Below are 20988 nucleotides of genomic sequence, written 5' to 3' on the forward strand. Positions count from 1 at the left end.
GGCATCACGGACTCGATGGCCGTGAGTCTGAGTGAACTCCGGGAGATGGTGATGGACAGGGAGGCCTGGCGTGCTGCGATTCATGGGGTCGCGAGGAGTCGGACACGACTGAGCGACTGCACTGAACTGATGCTCCTGGAGATAGGTAGCCACCCTGTCTGAAAGCAGAGCAGTTTTTCACAAGGTCAAAAGCTACCGTCACCATAAAAATAGATAAGTAATACCTATAGTCCTCAGGATTTGCACACTTGGCAGGGCAAAGGCAGAGCATCTCTCTTAGGGAAAGGGGATACGCTCACAAGTACTATCAGCCATTGCGTCTCCTCTCCTGTGACCAGGTTAATTCAGCCTGAGGGGAGTGCAGAAGGAAGATCTTGCACAGTGCAAGGCAGCCAGGCCTGGGTTAAGCACTTTATATAGAATATTTCATCATCTCTGAGATAGGCATTTTCTCATTTTATAGATGAGAATACAGGATATAATCAATGATAGGAGGCTGCCAGTCTAGACTGTTCAAGGCCTATACTCATATCCACCATTTAGGGTACTGACAATAAACTATGGTATACCATGAATAATTAATGCAGTTTTAAAAAACACTGTACTAACTTGGAAAATGTTCTTGATATGAAAAGATTCTATGGTGATAGGATTATGGGAATTAAAACTTTGAAATTAGAAATTCATCTTAATTAGATAAACACTACCACATGCTATAAAGACTGACATCTAAAAACATACCGTTAAGTCTGATGTTCTGTTCAAATATGCACTTCGGAGACCAGGTCAGAGCTGGGGCCTCACACTTCAGGCTGTCCAGCCCCGCATTTTTTTCTGAACAGTTAGTCTACAACATGTTTGTGGGGAGAGAGAGCTAAAAAAAACCTGACTTACTACCCACATGCTAAGTTCTGCTTGCTCCAGGTATAGGGCTACATCAAGGAACTCGTAAACTCTGCTCTCAGCACTTATGGTGACCTGAGGGTAAAACAGTTGTTTACATAAAGTGGGCAGAGACTTCAGAAGAGTCAGGAGATCTTAGGAAAAGTTTAAACTTTTCCAAGGATGAGGCTGCAGGCAGGTAGAAGTCAAGAGATATTAATTGCATATTTATATGCTTGAGAAAATGCACATCCACATACAAAAGACTTTCACTTCTGTCATGGAACATGTTTATCTGGTCTCAAAAAACTCCCCCCACAACCCCCAGCATAATTAGGAACACCCTTTAAGTTTCTGAAGACACTTTAGAAATGGTCTGATTCCCATATAACTAGAACATTGCTCTTGATCAGAAACCCTCAATGGCCTTTGCTTTGTTCCTCCATAGAAGATCCCTTCCAGCTGGGCTATGGCTGGTCTGAGATAGTACAGTAGACAGAACAGAGGCTGATGCTACTGGGAATGCTAACCTAGGGTTTCTCATCATTTTGAATGGGTCTGCTACAGTCGGTCCAATTTTGACCAAATAGTACCTCAGCAGGACTATCCTGAAGTCTTGATCCATCTGGACAATCTGTTTCGGAGAATGGACTTAAGAACTGGGGTTGAAACTGCCAATAAAACTGCCAATCTGTCACCAACACCAAATTCTAAAATCCCATGTCTCCCGACTAAAGAACACAACACACATACATAGGCACAAAAGCACTAATTACACGAGAGGCACTGATCCTTGGTTTATTCACGCAATAACAGCTGACAATTGGGAACTGTGTGGATATAGATACAAAAGAAGGAAGATGAAATAAACAGCAGTTGAGTTCATCAGGGCAGTGTTGGCAGCTCAGCCAGTGTGTAGTCCCCTCAGGACCTACTGGGTTGAGGGAGGGCTCTGCCTCCTCTACCACTTCTTGACCAAGGCACCTTACAACACTTGGCCTATACTTTGGGTCACAGTGATTAAACACAACATGGTCAAGACACTCAAGGCTGAGTGACTGCTCCTGGAATAGTCTGGCAACAAGAAAGAGGAAGGAGCGGCATTATGCCCTTACCCTCAGCAAGTGTGTGCAAGGCAGATGACAGCAGGCATTTAAGAGGATCTTTTCTCTTGTGCTCAGGGGGGAAATACCTTTTTGGCCAAAACCACAGAAGGCAGAACCAGAAGGAGGCCCCAGAAGTGGAACACAATCAGAATCACCTCTTGGTTTCTCATGATCACATTCAAAATCTACTTTAACACAGAAAATAGAAAAAAACATTTGTGGTGGGCCATTTTTCAAATCCAGAACTCAAGTTGAGGAAAAAGAAAAGTGTCCTCTAGCATCATGGTTTGGAGTGTCAAGAGTTCTCTCTACTGCATAAGCCACACCACTTTCTCACCAACAGATGCCCGACTACGGTTATTCTTGGTGTGCCAGCAAGTTATAAGACATACTCAACAGCTGTATCTCTAAGATTCTCTTAGTGGCCAACAAGGAGGAAAATTCTAAGGAAGGTACTTAGCACCTTATATTTCCTCATATGGTAACAGATGGAGGACTCAGCTGTGAGGTAGTGGCAACAATCCCCACATAATGAAAAAGAATTCAAGTCTATAGAATTGTTCTCTGGACACCAAAAACAGGCTGTCCTCCCAGATCTCATGTTCCAACCATCATGTGAAGCTGTCTACTTCAGGCATCCCAAGAAACTGAGAAGGAAAATGACTACTCAGCTTACGGTTCTCAGGAGAAGCATAAAGAGACCTCACCAGAGCTGCCCAGGCACAAACTGTTGTGCTGAATTCATTAAGCATAATTTTTTTAATAGAAAAGAAAACTGAAGGACAAACCAAATTGAAAGAATCACTGTTATAATAACTTTAATTTATCTTGCATTTTACAGAAGTCTATGAACGATTTTAAAAAAGCACCGCCTTACCCCATCATGTTTCTCTGACAGTTGTTAAAGTAGGCAATGAGTATGTCAACAGCTTCAGCAACGGCATCTTGCAAGAATTTCAGACCAACCAGCCACACGCCAAAGAACTTGGCAGCTTTTCTATCTTGTTTTTAATACAGTGGTTTATCCACTCTGATGGTAAACCTGTCCAGCCAAATCTCCACAACACACTTTGCAAAATCAGTGGTGATTAGCAAATTAGTTAGCTTTGGCACGGAGCTGTGCTCGCTTGCCCGTGACAGCCTGGAAGCCAGTTTTGATGCTGGCAACAGAGCATCGAGAATGACAAGTTTCGCACTGTAAGAAATAGAGTCGGGTGTCCTTTTGCAGGATTGTGTCTGGTGATCGGCACGTGTGACAGGTGACGTATTCCTCTGAAGAGAAACAACACACAGAATTACCTGGTAGCCACAGGTTTTTTTTTTACCTGACCCAGAGGTTTTCTGTCTTCTAAAATGCTTTTACTGAACTCTGCAATCCCACACTGGAACCCAAGCTGAAAGCTTATCTTCGCTACACCCAGCTATTCTAGACGTAAGAAAACACAAGCTATCTGATGTGATAGTTCACAAACTTAACCATGGGTTAAAAAAAGGCTCCAAATGTCCAAAGCAGCAGTGACATGTGCCAGATGCCTACTCCTGGCTTTGTCTATAGGAGACCCACTCAAGAGAGAACTTAATAGCTTTCTTAGGTGGGAACAGATCTGCCAATTTTAAGTGATTAGGAAGGTAAGAAAACTAGGTCAGATCAGGTCTGAATGCAGATAGATTTCTTTGACTTGGCCTTCAGCCTAGAACCAACCAGCAGCCTTATTCAGCTGGGTCTTCTTAGGAAATCCAAATCCCACCCCTGACCCCCAACTGGCTACCAAGAGCCACCTCCCACCCCAGTTCCCCACCACTATCATTTTCCCTCATCTTCTAAGGCCAGCCTGTCTAGCTTCATTAAAAACCAATGGTTGTCACCCAGAATATTTCAGCCCAATGGGAACATTTCAGAGAGATGTGTTAAAAATTACACACTTACTGATATATCTTCTCAAAACATTTTCTATCTGTTTCTGTTGGAATCTTCCTTTAATTACAAGTTGATTATTACCATCTATAGAACCACTATGAAAGAAAACAAAAAATCTCTATTATTGTTTTTTCCTATAAGGAATCAAATACCAATCAAACATTTTAAATATTAATATTTATTTTTTTAATATATAAATATTAAATATTCAAATATTTTAATACTAAAATATATTCAATGACACAGGTAAGTTATAGAGGCAATACTACCTGGTTTCTAAAATTTAAGTAGTTGGTGCCTAATAACTTACCCTTATTTCCTAACATTAAATTCAATTTTTAATTACATCTTCAGCAACAAATGATTTATAATTAAGTCTAAAACCAGACTGGTTGACAATTGGGAAAGGAGTATTGTCAAGACTATATATTGTCACTCTGCTTATTTAATTTACATGCAGAGTCCATCATACGAAATGCCAGGCTGGATAAATCACAAGCTGGAATCAAGACTGCCAGGAGAAATATCAATAGCCTGATAGGCAGATGACACCACCCATATGGCAGAAAGTGAAGAGGAACTAAAGAGCCTCTTGATGAGGGTGAAAAAGGAGAGTGAAAAAGCTGGCTTGGAACTCAACATGAAAAAAACTAAGATGATATGGCCTCTGGCAGATGGGGGAAAAGTGGAAACAGTGACAGATTTTATCTTTTTGGGCTCCAAAATTACTGCAGAGTGACTGCAGCCATGAAATTAAAAGATGCTTGCTCCTTGGAAGGAAAGCTATGACCAACCCTAGATAGTGTATTAAAAAGCAAAGACATCACTTTGCCGACAAAGGTCTGTCTAGTTAAAAGCTATGATTTTTCCAGTAGTCTTGTACGGATGTGACAATTATACCATAAAGAAGGCTGAGTGCTAAAGAATTGATGCTTTCAAATTGTGGTGCTGGAGAAGACTCTTGAGTCCCTTGGACTGCAAGGAGATCAAACCAGTCAATCGTAAAGGTAATCAACCCCAAATATTCATTAGAAGGACTAATGCTAAAGCTCCAATTCTTTGGCTACCTGAAGTGCAGAGCTGACGCAATGGAAAAGACCCTGATGCTGGGAAAGAGTGAGGGGAGGAGGAGAAGGGAGTGACAGAGGATAAGATTGGTTGGATAATATCACTGACTCAATGGACACTGAGTTCTGGCAGACAGTGATGGACAGGGAAGCCCGGCATGCTGCAGTCCATGGGGTCACAAAGAGCTGGACTCATCCATTGAAGGAAAAAAAAAAACCAATTGATTCCTTAACTGTGTGATGACCCATTCATGCCAACAAAAGACAATCACACTTTCACTGACTGCAAACCACATGCAAAGCAGTGAGGTGCACTATAAATATAATCTATGAAAAGGACTACAGATATCTTTAAAAATTCTAAGACCAAATCTTTTGATCAGTTGCATATAGTTAATGAAGATGTTCTAAAATTGTGGCGATGGTTAACTATGTGAACAAATTAGAAACTACTGGATTATACATTTTTAAATGTGTGAACTGTATCTATAAAGCAATTTCAACCCCTCCCCCAAAAGTACAGTTGAAATCACAGGGCTCATATTGTCAATGATGCGTAAAGAGAAACTTTTTTTAAAGTAGTTGCTGACAAGTAATACTTTTGAGAAAGCAAGGCTCTGGGCTAGACATCTTTTTAAAAAGTTGATGTAAAAATAAATAAATAAATAATTTATATGGAATGCACAGGACTGAGAATAGCCAAAATTTAATGATGAAAAAGGAGGAGAAAGTTGGAGGACTCATGTTTTCTGAGATTGAAATATATTGCAAAGCCACAGTGTTCATGTACATCAATGAAAAAAATTGAAAGTCCAAAAATAAACCCTTATTTTATTGTCAATTGATTCCTGAAGCAGTGTCAAGATAATTCACTGGAGCAGAGAATAGTTTTCTCAACAAATGGTGCAAGATCAACTAGGTTATCTATTTATACACAAAAGAAACAACTCTGACACTTTTAACATACCAAAAAATAGCTGCAAAATAAATTGTCGACCTAAACATAAGAGCTAAAATTGTAGTCATCTTAGAAGAAAACACAGACGTTAATCTTCACGACCATCTGTTAGTCAATATTTTCTTAAATATGACACTTAAAAGCACAAGTGACCAAATAAACACACTGATAAATTGGGTTTCATCAAAATTAAGAATTTGATTTTGTATGGCTGCAATTTGGAATTTCAGTCATACAAAAATGTGAAAAGAAAAAAAGAAATTACAAATCAGGAAGTAAACAAAAATCCAGCCAAGCAGTATTAAATCTATTCCTTTTCTAAGAACCTCTCCTATGATTCTCCTCTAACTCTAAGAGTTTATTATCATCCTCCATGAACAACAACCCTTAATTTCCAGGCAACGGTGATTCCAGTGCTTGACACAGAAATCTTTTTCATTCACTGTCAAATTCAGTTTTCTTGATAGCCCTATAATATTTAGCTCACTGACTATAAATTCACTGGTTACAACTTGTTATAATTTATCTCACCTCCACAAAAACTATAATTATTTTGAGAAGTAGGAAAAATACTGCTACCTTTTGCTCCATCAGTTTATGTAAGTTTGTAACAAATTTACATTTAAAATTCAATTCTCCCACAACACAGCCCACATATCTACCACTGGTCAAGAAAATTACTCCTTAACCCCACAACAAATACAGCCAGTTCCCACACAATGAGTTTCTAGATAGGAAGAGATGAGAACACCTTAATTACCTCTGTACTACCAACAAGGCACAAGATTAAGGCTTTAAGAGTTAAAAGCTCCCAAGAAATGTAGACCTGAGTTTACATCTTGACTGCAATTAACTAGCTATGTGACCTAGTGGCTCAGATGGTAAAGAATCTGCCTGCAATGCAGGAGACCCAGGTTCGATCCCTGAGTCAGGGAGATTCCCTGGAGAAGGAAATGGCAATCCACTCCAGTATTCTTGCCTGGAATATCCCATGGACAGAAGAGCCTGACAGGCTTCGTGGGTTGCAAAGAGTTGGACACAACTGAATGACTAACACTTTTTCTTTTTTCTTTCTCTATGTGACCACCTATACAACCTCACTTCACCAAACCTGTTTCCAAATGTGTTAAGATGGAGTAACACTACTTTCTAACAGTCCACAGAACTGTTGTAAAGATTGAGATGGTATCCAAAAGAGTCTGGCACACAATGGAAACTCAACATGTTAGTCATATTCATTACAACATTACTTATTTTTAAAGGGACATTCAGCTTACCTTGGTATACCTAACAGCCCTGTTCACATATGAGCCACTGTGGACCACTTTCCTATCCCCAAGTAGCCAACCTCTCCCATAGAAATGAACAAGTTTCCCTCCTTCATTGCCCTAAAAGTTCTTCTGACAATCACGTGGATGTTTTTTTTCCTAAGTGTATTACATATCTTTTCAAGTTAAAAGAAGTTCTTATAAAGTGTCCATTAATACTGTAAGTAACTGTATACAAACCTGAATATAGTTTCTTACCTTGTACCCAATTCAGCCAATAAAAATGCAAGGAGATGTTTAGGCTGACGATGTAATCTAAAAAGAAAGTGGAATAATATAAACCGTATATTTCATGGAAATGTAACAAAATTTCTAAAAACCTCACTCTCTTCACTGTTTTGTAATTACTCAGCTGTTTGGTGAATTTTAGCACAGTTCATCAAACTCTGAAATGAAGATACATATGATACCATTTGTTTACATTTTAAAGCCCATAAAACAATATTACATTTTATTACAAGTATATACACACTGGTAAATGTCTATAGACATGGACAGGAAAGGTAAATACCAACTTTAAAGGATAAGATCTTTGTCTAGGAAGGAAAGTAAAAGAGATCAGAAAGATATAAAGATGGCCTTAAATTGTAACTGTAAAGTCCCCTTTTTAAAGAAGTAAAAGGATCTGAAGTTAAAGTATCTAGACATCAAAACACACCAAATTAAGGCAATGAATACTTGGGTGTTTGTTATGCAAATTCCTATGTTTGGCATTTATTTTTAAAAAGGGAAGTATTTCATGGCAGCCCAACAACAGAAATTTAAAACAGCTAAAATATTCACCAACTGGGAAGTGGTTAAATTATGGTACATCCATTCTATCCTGCTTTTAAAATATAGGCCTCTAAATAAGAACAAAAAAGTATAAAATGAAAAAGCACATAAAACGAAAAAAGCAAATACAGAGTAATGCCACTCAGTACACTTTTTAATTCTATTCACTTGGCACTGTTTGAGTTTGTTTCAATAACTAGATACTATTATAATTTTAAAAAGCTTTTTTCCCCAAATGTAATGAGTAAGGGTTGGTGAAATATAATAAAACTGGTAGGTACTTATATTGCTAGTGGGAGTACAAACTGGTATAAACTTGCTGGAAAGCAACTTGCCGATATTTGCTATAAACAATGTCCATTCCTTTTGACTAGGCAATTCCCTTTTGGGAATTTTTGCCCTAAGGCTCTATTCTGAGTTCTGGCCAAGATACACGTATCAGGATTGTTCCGTGAAGCTCTGCCTGATATTGAAAAATTGGGAGCAACCATGTTCAACCAAGGAACTGTCAGAATATGTTGTTTAACTCTTAAAAACATTTGTAAAGATTATTTAATGATATGAGTAAAAAGTTCACTATATATGGAGAAAAATATGTTAAAAAACAGTAATAATACCAATTTATTAAAAAATATTTAGATGCTTAAAAGTAGCTAAAGAGGGGGCTTCCCTGGTGATCCAGTGGGTAAGATTCTGCACTCACAATGCAGGGGGCCCACATCTAGTCCCTAGGCAGGGCCCTAGATTCCACATGCCACACCTAGGAGTTCACACACGGCAACTAAAGATCCCAAGTGCTGCAACTAAGAGCCGGAGCAGCCAAATAAACATCAAAACAAAAAAAGTAGCTAAACATGGAAATACTAAACTATGACTGCCTATCTCTTAAGGATGGACTTAAAACAGATGAGTTCTCATTTTCTTTAGCAGGTCTGTATTTTCTCATTTTCTATCTAATTTCTATAGATAGAAATACTATTATCACCACCAGCAAAAAAAATAGTCTAAAACTTTTAAAGTCATGCCTATAAGCAATGAAAACAAGTGGTTACTCTGGTCAGTGAATTTTTAGTGATTACATTTTCTTTATTTTGACTTCCCTGGTGGCTCAGATAGTAAAGTGTCTGCCTACAATGTGGGAGACCTGGGTTTGATCCTTGGGTCGAGAAGATCTCCTGGAAAAGGAAATGGCAACCCACTCCAGTACTCTTGCCTGGAAAATCCCAAGGACGGAGGAACCTGGTGGGCTATAGTCCACGCGGTTGCGAAGAGTCGGACACGACTGAGCAATTCACTTTCTTTTCTTTCTTTCCCTTTTACGGACAACAAGCCTATATTACTTATGAAATTAAAGAACAAACAGGAGATAAGGTGAGTTGCCCTAAGGAACCTACCAAAAAAGGTGTAGCTGAGGAAGTCTGAGAAGAGCCAAGCCCAGACAGTGACATGGGGGTAAGACAGGCATGGAATGTGATGGTAATTAATGAAGTGGAAATCTCATCAACTGTGTCTTGGCAATAACCAAGGAAGCAGAACATTAAATGTAGCTGCCTTCCCAAAGCTCACTGCTTATACTTGCTTGGCAGGCCCACTCCAGCCTGATGAGCTTTTCCATCTGCCTCGGCTTCCCCAGCTTCTTTCTAAGGACTATACTCAGTCTCCTGACTCTTTACTCCATCTGGTTAGAATCCTCTCATAAGTCAGCATGAGTTCCCTTCCCTTACTTTTAGATGCCTAATAAATCAAGCCTTAAGACCTATGAATCAAAAGAACTGACGGACTTGAACTGTGACCTCCCTCAGCCCAACCCTGACACCCGTGTACTGTCTCCTTCCACCGGCAATAACGTCCACATTAAGGATATTTAATATCTACTCCACTGAGAACCTGGCATTTGGGATGGAGACTCCACATTAACCAACTTACAGTTTACAGATATCTGTAAAGTTGACAAAAGAAGTTTTCTTGGTTCCTACTCGGACGACCTGTGGTGGTTTCATGACAAATTTCCTTTTCTCTCCAGCTACCATATCTGGATTCTTTTCCCTCATGATGTTGAACACTCGATTCAGTAGCTATAGAGATAAAGTGGTATTCATGTACAGTCTTATTAACAGCAGGAGTATACAGTTCCCACTTGAGTAACTTGTGTATTTCCTTTAAGAACAAACTTTACTTCTTATCAAATGTACACATTCATCACATGTTCTGGGAGCTCCCTGAAAATAATTCTCAACCCTGAACAGCAACTGGTCCATTATGAAAGCAGAACAGTTCCATATTCAAAGTTAAAGGAATGAACAAGATCCTACTAATTCTACTGTTACTGTGGGAAAATATGTGGTACCTGGAAAAGTAAAATTCAGACTACCTAGAACAAACTCCAGACTAGCTTGGCCCCATATTAACACTTCCTTTCTCTATTGTCCCCCTCGAGGGGGGCTCCAACAATCTTAGAAGTTCATGGATTCTGATGATACTATAATGACTGCCTGCCCCATACGTGGGCATCAGGCAGTGCTATGCATTGGCTGTGTGACCTCTCTGGGTCTGTTTCATTATCAACCTGTACGTCAATGGCCCTTTCAATTCAGGGGACATTTATCCTGCTTTGAGTTCTAGTGAACAGTTTAGCCCCTTTCACAACAGAATTTTTCTTACCTCTTCATATGTGTAGTCTCTTTCTGAGCCTGCCCAAGCAGGGCCTGTCTGGTTACTGAATGAGATACCATCATCTTTTTTGCTGTCTTCATCTTCTAAAGCTACAGATAACAAAGACTGTAAGAATGAGGGGTAGAGCCTGATACAAGAACAAAAAGGGGAAGGGAGACGCAGATCTAGAGGACTGAAAGCTTTAGGACATTTGTCTTCCCTCCCACAACTGCATTCATAACAGTCTCAATCATAAAGGCATCAAGGCTCTCAAATAACCCCGTATTCTTATAGGGAGATATGACAACTTTCATAAATCATCCTTAATAAAGACCCCTCTAATTAGGAATCTGTGGTAATACAGACACACTGAACTGTTTCTTGATTTAACAAACCAACTAATGCACTAGGATAATTAAAGGAAAAAATGTCTGTTTTGAAGCACTTAACAAACACATCCATAAAAACCTGTCTGCTGACTGTACTAAATTCTCTTAAGTAGTTATAGTACTTCGAAACTAATAAAGAGCACTTTTAACAAAATAGTAAAAGGAAAAAAAAATTCAGTTACAGTAATTGTCCTGATAGTCTAAATCAGTATGTTATAATGTAATCACACATGTCAACTTCTTCCCCCATGAAATCTTTTAAACTTTCATTATCAAGTTAGATTCTGTTTCCTTTTAGCTTCCATTACTTGGTAGTGGAAATAAGGGGCCAAGAAAAAATAAATAAGGAACCCATTCATGAAAGAGACTAGGCCAAAGGTTTGCGTGAACCTAGAAATGAGCTGTTAAGCCCATCAATATTACCTTCATCTTTCTCTAGTATTTCATCCTCATCAGGGAACTTGACAACCTTCTTTTTCTTCTTTTTATTGCCAAGCATAATGTCAAGATCTTCCTCTGGTTCAGCTGGTTCCTGAACATCACTTTCAATCTTAAGGTCCTAAGAAAGTGAGATAAGAGTCAACATTTTGCTGCTAGAATTATTATTATTTTTATTTTTAAATGATACAGGCTGACATGGCCTTGGGGGAAAAAAGTATTACATATTCAAAACTGAAGTTATAGATCAGAAATCTTTCACAGGTGAACCAAATTGGTTCAGAGTGTCAGTTAAACTGGAAAAATTTTAAGACATTTAACAAGGATTCTTATATCTCACTGACAATCTTCAGCAGGCATGGGCTTCAGGAATATTTTAACTAAGTTTCTAAGTATTCTGATGCAGTCAGTAAGAGCACTTTTTCCTCCTGACACCAAATATGTGATGTTTTTCCACACAACTTTTCCAACTCTGACACTAACTAGATAACATACTAATCAATGTAGTTCTGACACTATCCAGTTAGTGACAAACTCCACGGATTTAAGGACTCAGTCCCATAAGACTGTTTTCATTTCAGAGGCAAATTTCAAGTACAGAGTCCCCAGGTTTCTCACACATATGTCCTACTTAAAGTTCAGGGGTTCCCAGACACCCCTAATTCAATAATTTGCTAGAAGGGCTCAAAGAACTCAGGAAAACACTTACCTTATTACACTTGATACATATATACACAATATATGAAGGATACACCTGGAAACAGCCAAATGGAGAACATGCATAGAGCAAGAACAAGGAGGCAGAAGTGTAGTGCTTCCATGCTCTCTCCAGGTATACCACTCTCAATATCCCAATGTGGTCACCAGCACTGAAGCTCTCCAAACCTGTTCCCCAAGGGTTTCTTACTGAGCCCACCCATGAGATTTTTATGGAGGCTTCATTCTGTAGGCATCATTGATGAAATCATTAGCTCCTGGTGATCAAACTCAGATCCAGAGATTCCAAGAGTCTTAGGAACTGTATGCCAGGACCAGTGGAAAAGACCAGATATTTTTTTTCTTACATCATTGCCAGCCTGGCACTAGGCTGTAAGGAGGTCTTTGGGCAACACTTCAACAGATGAAATCATGAAAGAGGGAAAAGGCAGAACCCATGGAGAATTAGGGTCACAGGATGAATAGACAGAAAGAAGGTAAAGCTTGATCCCAAGATTAGCTGCTACAGTCATGGATATAAACCAGGCACAACCTTGAAATGAGACACAAAAACCCTAGAAGAGCAGAAAGGGCCAGTTTTAGTTCCAGCCTTCTAATCTCACTTACTTACATCAGTGTATCCAACCTGAAGTGTGCTGTCAACATTACTTATCAATATCTACTTTTGTGCTACTCTGTAAACCTTGCTATAGCAATTTTAGAAATCTAATGAGCAAAAAAGCTCAAATAGCCAGGAATAAATAAAGTGCAGCCTTAAAATGTCAAATCCAGCTGTGTTGTCTCAGTGCCACATCTGACCATCAAAGACCAATCAGCCCATGTGTATCAGCTGGATACATCAGACAAGAAACCAGATATTAACCTAGTCTCTAAGATGACAATCAGTAAATGAGAAACTCAGACAGGCTAAATCTAAGTTAGCACACACCAGTCAGCTTTTAGTCCTATATTAATAATTTTATCCCAGTAAACTCTATTTCTAACCTGGAAGCTAAGACCCAGTGAAAGGTAGAGAATAGCACAAAGTAGTTTTCAAGATTTTTCAAAAGCCCTGTGGTGGTCTGAAAATTCAAATCTTAAAAACACTTCAGCCTCAAGTTAATGTCCATGTCTTGCCTGATAAGGGTACTTGCAACTTCCTGTTATGACTTAAGAGCACAGAAAAAAGTATCCAAGCACTAAAAGTAGAGCTTATAAGTGACTCTTCAGGACAAAAGTTACTAGAGAAATTTGTTAACCAAGACTTTCTGTGGCACATCTCTAACGTGTCACCTGGTTACCCAGGATATTTATACTTCATTTATTCAGTATAATCTCAACATTTCTCTTTATCAATTTCCCTACAATAGTAGGAAAAGAAGAGCATCTCCAAACAAGGAGAGAACAGGATAAATCCAGGTAAAATCATCTTATTCTAAAGAACTCCAAATTATCCCCGAACCTCTGAAAACGGAAAGTATCTTACTCGTTTTAGTACCCTAACAATTAGCACACAATGCCTGACTCATTTGTCTTCACTAATACGTATCTACTACATTAACAAATCATTAAAGAACAGACTTTCAGCTCCTTCCTCCTATTCACCTACTTAGCCACCCATCTTTCTACTCCTTATTCAAAGTAATTCTGAGATATTTATATTAGAAATCAATCCAGTAATAAGACAACTACAGAGCCCCAAGTCCCCACAACATCAGAGGATTCCATAAAACCAGCCTGACTGCTCTGGATCTCCTGTAGGAGAACAGGCCATAAAATCAGCCACCAACCACCACAGGCCGGGGTTCATTCTTTGCTGCTCAGAGGTATACACATAAATCTGTGTATCCTCAACATGCTACCAAAAGTTTAACAGAAGAAATCATAGGGATATTTGCTCTACGGGATTTCTCACAGAAATCTCTCTCCTCAGCCAATCTCAGTATGATTAATGACAAGTGGCATTTTGTAATCATCTTAATGGCACACAATACAATGTGTAAAAACTAAATTTACATTCCTTTAAAATATCTAGTCAGACACAATGCCAAGAAAACGACCTTAACAGTAGTGACTAAATCCTTAATTAAAAAAGCAAACAAAGAGGGAGAAACATCAGCCATTAGCAACCTTTCAAGAGGTCAAATTTTACCTTCAATAAGAAAGCAATACTACCTTTATACCTTCTTCAGCTTCATCAATATCAAATATCTTTTTTGATTTTTTCTTCTTTTTCTTCTGATTAAAGAAATTCAAATCATCTAGATCATCAGAAGCATCTAAAAGATAATTGAGATTATCAATTATTAGCAAATAGCAAAGGCAGAGCATTGAGTTAAACCAATGTTTTAGCTAGTAATCAAGTCACCAGAATGAAAGAGACTGGTATTATTTAGCACAGTAATTCCTCTACAACTACAAAAGCTATGGTTCTAAAAATGCAATGGCAGGTCAACTCAAAGCTTTGTAGGAAATTACCTGGCTAGGGGACCATATGCTGTGCTCAGTCACTTAGTCCCGTCCAACTCTTTGTGACGCTGTGGACTGCAGCCCGCCAGGCTCCTCTGCCCATGGAATTTTCCAGGCAAGAATACTACAGTAGGGTGTCATTTCCTACTCCAGGGAATCTTCCAGATCCAGGGATCGAATCCGGGACCATGTAGGGATTATTTATGTAGTAGCTGACCATATGATGCCTCATTGTTCCCCAAACAAAGTCAGGGTTCTAACATAATTTTCCAAGGCTCTCTAGCTTTATCTACTTCTGCCTAGTCTCTCATATTCCACCTTAATCCCTAGTTCCAGCTCAACTGAACTACCTCCACTTCTTAGTGCGGTGTGTGTGGTCTCTCACCTTCAAGCCTTCCTATGGACCCTCTCCCATAGCTCTTACCTTCATCTCACAGGATCTTTGTTAGAAGTTACTTCCACCAAGAAGTCTTCTCTAAGCCTATCTTTCCTATCCCCTAACTGGGTTAGGTATCCTGTAGGTGCTTTGATAACAGTACCTTCTGTCACTCCAATAGAGGTGTTTACTGGCTGCTGGTCTATCTCCCAATGAGATACCAAGGGATTATGCCTTTCTCACCTAAATTACCATGCCTAGTCCAATAAGTTATTCAATCAATCAACCAACAAAAGGCCTTGTAAAGTATTTCATGTTCATTAAAATGAGAGAATATGAACAAAATGAAATTTTATCCACCATTAATGAGTAAAAATAGGTTTGGTTCAATAAGTTTTCCATTTGTTCTGCCCCACTGTACACTAGGAATATTTCTAAATGCCTCTATTACAAAGTTTTTCAAGGAGCTATTTATGAATTCATAATTAATTCTTATTAAAAGAATGATTTATTTTCCAACTTTGTTTTAAACGTTTACAAGATGCTTAGCACATGGCAGATGCTCAATGAATGTCAGTTTTCTCTACCCCTAGTACAGTGTCTTCTACTCAACAGACACAAACATGTTTATTAAATCATTTAAATGGTGTTTATGTTAGAGCACAAGAGTGAGTAACTAATGCTGGCTGTAATTTTAATGTCTTCTATATATTTTCAAACTTGTTAAGACATGAAACTATCTTGGTCCTATTTCTTTCTGCCTACATGCAAATACAACCACCGTTAAAATTGGAAAAGAGACAGGAAAAAAAAAAACTGGAAGAGACTTCTGGACAGGTTAGATTGGAAAACCAGCCTTGGATTGACAAAGTTTTATCATCTTTGTCCTGTGGATTTGGTGGAATCTTCCCTGAAACAAGTCTAGAAGAAATCTGGCAAGGTCCCATGTACCCCACGTGTTCATGGCCTCAGCTTCACTGCAACAGCCTCTTAGGCTGCAAGGGTCATTGTGTGCACAAAATTCAAAACACCAATGGACGAGAACAAGGTCTTCCAGAACAGTATTGACTCTCTCAGGTTTACCACTTACCTTTTTTCCTACTGTCTTCTTCATCAGCTTCTACATCTTTGTCCTCAGTTGGCTCTGGCTCCACTTCTTTTGTTTCTGAGGGCTGGGTTTCTTCTGTCTGGGCATCCCCTTCCTCATCTAACATAAAAGGCTTCTTCTTCTTCTTTTTCTTCTTGCTCATAGTAGGATCAAAAATCATCTGTTTAAAAGATAAGAAGAAAAGAAACCAGGACCATGTGATTATTTTTAATGATGCTCACATAACAAGCGTGCTACAGTCTCAAAAGGCATACTCTTAAAAAACACATGTACTGTTTTTTAATTTATAAATTATCACAAGATAATAGAATTTAGGAAAGGGAGCTTAGCGTTATAATAACCCAAGTTTCGTCCCTTGCTTTATGAATGAGAAAAACCAAAGCCCAGACAAGTCATACATGTCTTAAGTTTGGTAACCTGGGTTGCTACACCAGGAGACTTGACCTGATTTTAAAAAAACTTAAAAATGTTTTTTTATCCTGAAATTCAAACTTTTAAAGAAATCCATCATCAACCCTTCATATAACAAATCCCTGAGTAAAAGAAACTTCTATACAAACTTTTACTCTGCTTTGTTCTTCTAGAACATTAAAAGATAAAATGTTTAAAAGCGTAACTCCAGAACCTAGCTGACTGAATTCAAACCCTAATTCTGGTTTTTACCTTTGTTACCCCAGATAAGTTCTTGCCCTCTCCACGCCTCAACTGTAAAGTGGAGATCAGTAGTAGAACCAAAACCAAACCTAAGAAGGTAAATAGGCTTCCCTGGGGGCTCAGACAGTAAAGAATCCACCTGTAATGTGGGAGACCTGAGTTAAATCCCTGGGTTGGGAAGATCCCCTGGAGGAGGGCATGGCAACACCCTCCAGTATTTTTGCCTGGAGAATCCCTTGGACAGAGGCCACTTCAGGTCCATGGGGTGGCAAAGAGTCAGACATGACTGAGCGACTAAGCATGACACAAAAAGGTAAACATACACAAAACACTTGGCACAGCACCTGGTACAAAAGTACTCAATAAATGTTAGCAATTGTTATACAATTTATATATAATGTTGAGAGTTGACAAAGCATAGTATGTCTTGATTCCTATCACCAAAATCCATCAACTCAGGGTGATCTAATGATATATCATGAAACTCAAAAAAATTCCCAAATTGATTGTAATTAACTTAAATTCCTTTATGTCCCAAGTACATTAAGGAAACTGAGCTACACTGAAACCAAACTATGGTCTGTAATAAGGGAGAGTGGTATAGTATCACCCTCACCCAATAAAGAAGGATCTGCAAGATGTTTTGGAAATTGATACAGCCTCATTTCAAAGTTATCCCATCCTACCATAAGAATGCTCTAACTGTATATATGATTAATTCTGGAAAGCAGTCAGTCTGAGGAGCATAGTTTGGCACACTTAAGAGTAGTAAACAGAAGAGTCAGGAGGAAGGAGTTCCCCACTGCTGACCTACTGGGTCTTGGGTCACCCTAAATACAGTGTTGTAATCATTCCAAGGAAGAAGCTGTAATTCATCCTCATTCCTGAAATATGCAGATTTGGCAAAAGGACAGATAACACTCCAACCACTATAAATCTGGTTGTCTGGCAGGGCTTACATGCCATTTATTGCATTTTTTTTTTCAGTATCAAGTTTGCCTAGAATATTGATTATCTTTTAACTATTATTCAGCAAAACAGACCAAAGATGAGAGGGATATCCTCTGCCCTGTTATCCTCTGAAAAACATTCAAATAGGTCCACAGGGAAACATTATGGTTGTAGCCTTGAAAAGTTATAAATATGCAAGAATTATACACTGACGTAATTAACATCTCTCCCAATTACCGTCTCTGGATGCTGAAGACATATACTCATCCCTTCATTTTATTCACACCACTCAGCAAAAACTAGAGTTTAAAAATATGGAAACCAGGGATTCCTAAACAGTACCCAAAGTAGACCTCCCTCAAACCACAAGGTCAGTCTTGACTTATATGTGTGTTTTTTTTAAAGACTTTTATATCTGATTTAACAAAGTATCACTGTCCAGATGTTTTATGAGACTAGTTGGGATCTGAGAAGCAAATAGTTGCTCACAGTGTGCTCACGGAAAAATCAGACTCTTTTCAGCTATCTTTTTAAGTATACAATAAAGTCTTCAAATGTTTTCTCTTTTTAACTTCCCACACTGGGTTGGGTTGAAGAAGGTGAGGAAAAGGGATACCAGCAAAAATTACCAACAGACTAAAGTGCTTCAGCAAACTGGAAGCCTACTCACATCTATCATACCTTATTCAAGATAACTTTAAGGCCTAGAAGGCACCACCCCAGGAAGGCAGGAGTGAGTTGCAAAAGAACCCAGAGAGGCAAGGTGAGCAGAACAAATGCTGTATGGTCATCTCTGGGTGACAGGATTCTGGGAGATTTTTATTTGTATTTTGTTCTTCTGTGTTTTGTATACTTCATACAATACACATTCCATTTTTCATTCTGTTTCTTTTGTAAAACACCTTACCATGTCGTGTGAAAACCCAGTATTCAGATACTTTGTGAATGGGGCCCAGTAATAAGCAATAATCTTAGCTACTGACAGCACTTTGATTTTTTAATCCTCTATCCTGGCTACCAGGCAGGACTACTTCTGCTGTAGGACATCCCTAACAGTTTATCATTTCCACCTACTGATTTTTCACTTGATCCTTACAAGCCTGTAAAGTAGCCAGAAGTTAAGGACTGGCCTAAGAAAACTTCTCTATCCAACAGGATTAGAGGAACCAGAACCTGCACATACCTTCAGATTGGAAGGCAAAGGTGGGATTCTAGTTTCACTAACTTGCTCTGTGATGTTGGGCAACTTAACTTCCCTGGGCAGTAATTTCCAGTTTACAAAATGGACTGGTAGATCTGAGAAATGCAAAGCTTTTTAATACTTTATTGGCTTTCAAAGTCCTCTGCTGGAATGCTGGTTCTGCCATCTCTGCTTGACAAAATCCTTTTCACCCTTCAGTAATATTCCACTTCTTTCAACATCTAATCCCATCGCTAAAACTGAACCCTCCAGCCCTCCAAACTGCTGTTAATGCTCTATTTCTACCTCCTGTACCAACTAGCAGTAGATCTCTTACAACACTTGTGAGCACTTCACCATATAAAACACAGAATAGCACCCCAGAGAACTCTGTGCTATATAGATGCTTACTTGTTAAAGGTAATGAAAGGCTTAGAAAATGAGTAAAAAAAAACAAACAAACATGACACAAGGCCTCTCAGAACTTTTGAAAGACAATGGTGGACAGCAACGTCTAACCATGACCTCCAAAACAGGTATCACATACTTCCCTTAGACTCAGTTTCCTTCCTGAGAGTCTCCTAGGCACCAAACAGAGATTTGGAATTCTAAATACTACTGGCTCGGTCACTATTTGATCACGGGCATCACACAACTCTCTAGACGCCTCAGTATTCTCATTTCTGAGAACTGAGAGCTTGGAATCGCCTCCAGAGTAAAATCCCAAATCCCTTAATTTGTCTTCAAACTCCTCCATGAACTAGCCACTACCTATATTTTAAGGAATTAACTCTAACCAAGTTGGATAATATTCTACTTCCTTGCCCTGAATCCTTTCCACTACTTGAATAAATTCAAAGCATTTTCAGGACCCACCTCAAATGACAAAGCTCAAAATAGCTTCGAATTTTTCTCTGCTCTCCAAGGCCCTACTGGCCAATCACTAGAATGTTTACAGAAATTAGTCAAAAACTTTAGGGGGTTTTCCAGCGGTAGTTCTCCTCAGAGTGATAATCAATAGCTATGGCTCGTACTTAAAAGTCAAATGTCATTTTAGGCCGTGCGGATTTAAATAAACTGCGATAAACCTGACCAAAAAGGGACTTGAGGAAATTTGCTGAGGTACAAGCAAGACAGTGGGAAAAGACAGAGGGAGCTTTGCAGCCCGGACTTCCCGCTGACGTTGCTGAGCTATGCTAAGGCAGGCTCAGGGACTCCCGCCCTAAAACTTTCCCAGGTTAATCACTTTTTCAGGCTGAAGGATGTTTTCCTCTTGCGTTCTCCCCCTCTCCCGTCTTAAAAGAAAAAAAAAAAAAAAAAAGCTCTAAATAAGAACAAAAGTGGATGCCGGGCAGGACAAACCAGTCTGGAAAGTTTGCAACGCGGTCGCTCTACCAGAGCCGAGGGACGCTCCTCTCAGTACCACCAGAGCCCAGAGAGGGAGAGTTGAAGCTGCAGAGTCAAATCGAAAGGAATGCAGGAGTCGCCAGCCCCAGTCTCGTTTAGTTGGGGCATGAACCGGGTATTCAAGCCCTCTTCTGGAGGGCAACTCTACGTGCTCTCCATTCCGGAAACGCCGGCCACGGGAGGACGCCGGCATCAGCGCGGTCGCCCTGAGGAGAGCCGGCAACCGCCAAGCTAGGGCTCCGGAGCCCTCGCCGGCTCTACCGCTCCGGGTTGCCTAGGCCCGGCTGCCCCACATGGCGGCGGCCGGCCGCTAGGCCGCAGGCCCAGTCTCCCATACTGGGGTGGGTCTGGCTCACTGCCTTGGTCCCTAGACATAGTGCCAGTCTCAGGCCCTCACCTCGTCCCCGGACATGGCTGCGGCTCGAGTGGGCTCGGCACGGACGGAAAGTCTGACGGGTCAGCCCCAGGCCCCGGCTTCAGCGCTGCTCCTGCCGACACTTCTCCCACCACCGCACTAGGCTCTTGCATCAGCGAAAGGGAACGACACCCCGCCCTCTCCTCCCAAGCGTTATAAATGCGCCTGCGCAGAGACCGCCAATGCGCAGGCGCGCGGAGAAGCCGACCTAGCGCGCTCC

The 20988-nt window shown here is 39.8% G+C and overlaps 1 protein-coding gene across 2 annotated transcripts; it reads right to left on the bottom strand.

Annotated features, from left to right (window-relative positions):
* Nucleotides 1-2789: 2789 nt before the first annotated feature.
* Nucleotides 2790-20898, bottom strand: EIF2S2 (eukaryotic translation initiation factor 2 subunit beta). Of its 2 annotated transcripts, XM_004014504.5 has the most exons (9): nucleotides 20751-20898; nucleotides 16144-16321; nucleotides 14384-14487; nucleotides 11498-11633; nucleotides 10695-10795; nucleotides 9960-10108; nucleotides 7458-7514; nucleotides 3916-4001; nucleotides 2790-3260 (listed from the first exon to the last, which is right to left on the bottom strand). In XM_004014504.5, exons 1-9 carry the CDS (start codon nucleotides 20763-20765, stop codon nucleotides 3085-3087), a joined length of 1002 nt encoding a protein of 333 aa, XP_004014553.2. In that variant the 5' UTR covers nucleotides 20766-20898; the 3' UTR covers nucleotides 2790-3084. The 2 variants fall into 2 exon arrangements, with proteins under 2 accessions (XP_004014553.2, XP_060253703.1); XM_060397720.1 differs by lacking the exons at nucleotides 2790-3260; nucleotides 3916-4001 and having other exon boundaries at nucleotides 5785-9372.
* Between the last annotated feature and the right edge of the window lie 90 nt (nucleotides 20899-20988).

This window comes from Ovis aries, chromosome 13 (genome assembly GCF_016772045.2).
Source record: "Ovis aries strain OAR_USU_Benz2616 breed Rambouillet chromosome 13, ARS-UI_Ramb_v3.0, whole genome shotgun sequence".
Taxonomy (NCBI): domain Eukaryota; kingdom Metazoa; phylum Chordata; class Mammalia; order Artiodactyla; family Bovidae; genus Ovis; species Ovis aries.

Bases quoted from the DNA above. Each gene is read 5' to 3' on its own strand.
- EIF2S2 (XM_004014504.5), bottom strand. The intron at 14,488-16,143 runs GTAAGTGGTAAA...ATTATCTTTTAG, and splicing joins AGAAGACAGTAGGAAAAAAG to ATGCTTCTGATGATCTAGAT. The intron at 7,515-9,959 runs GTAAGTTGGTTA...CTTTCTTTTTAG, and splicing joins TTTACAGATATCTGTAAACT to ATTACATCGTCAGCCTAAAC.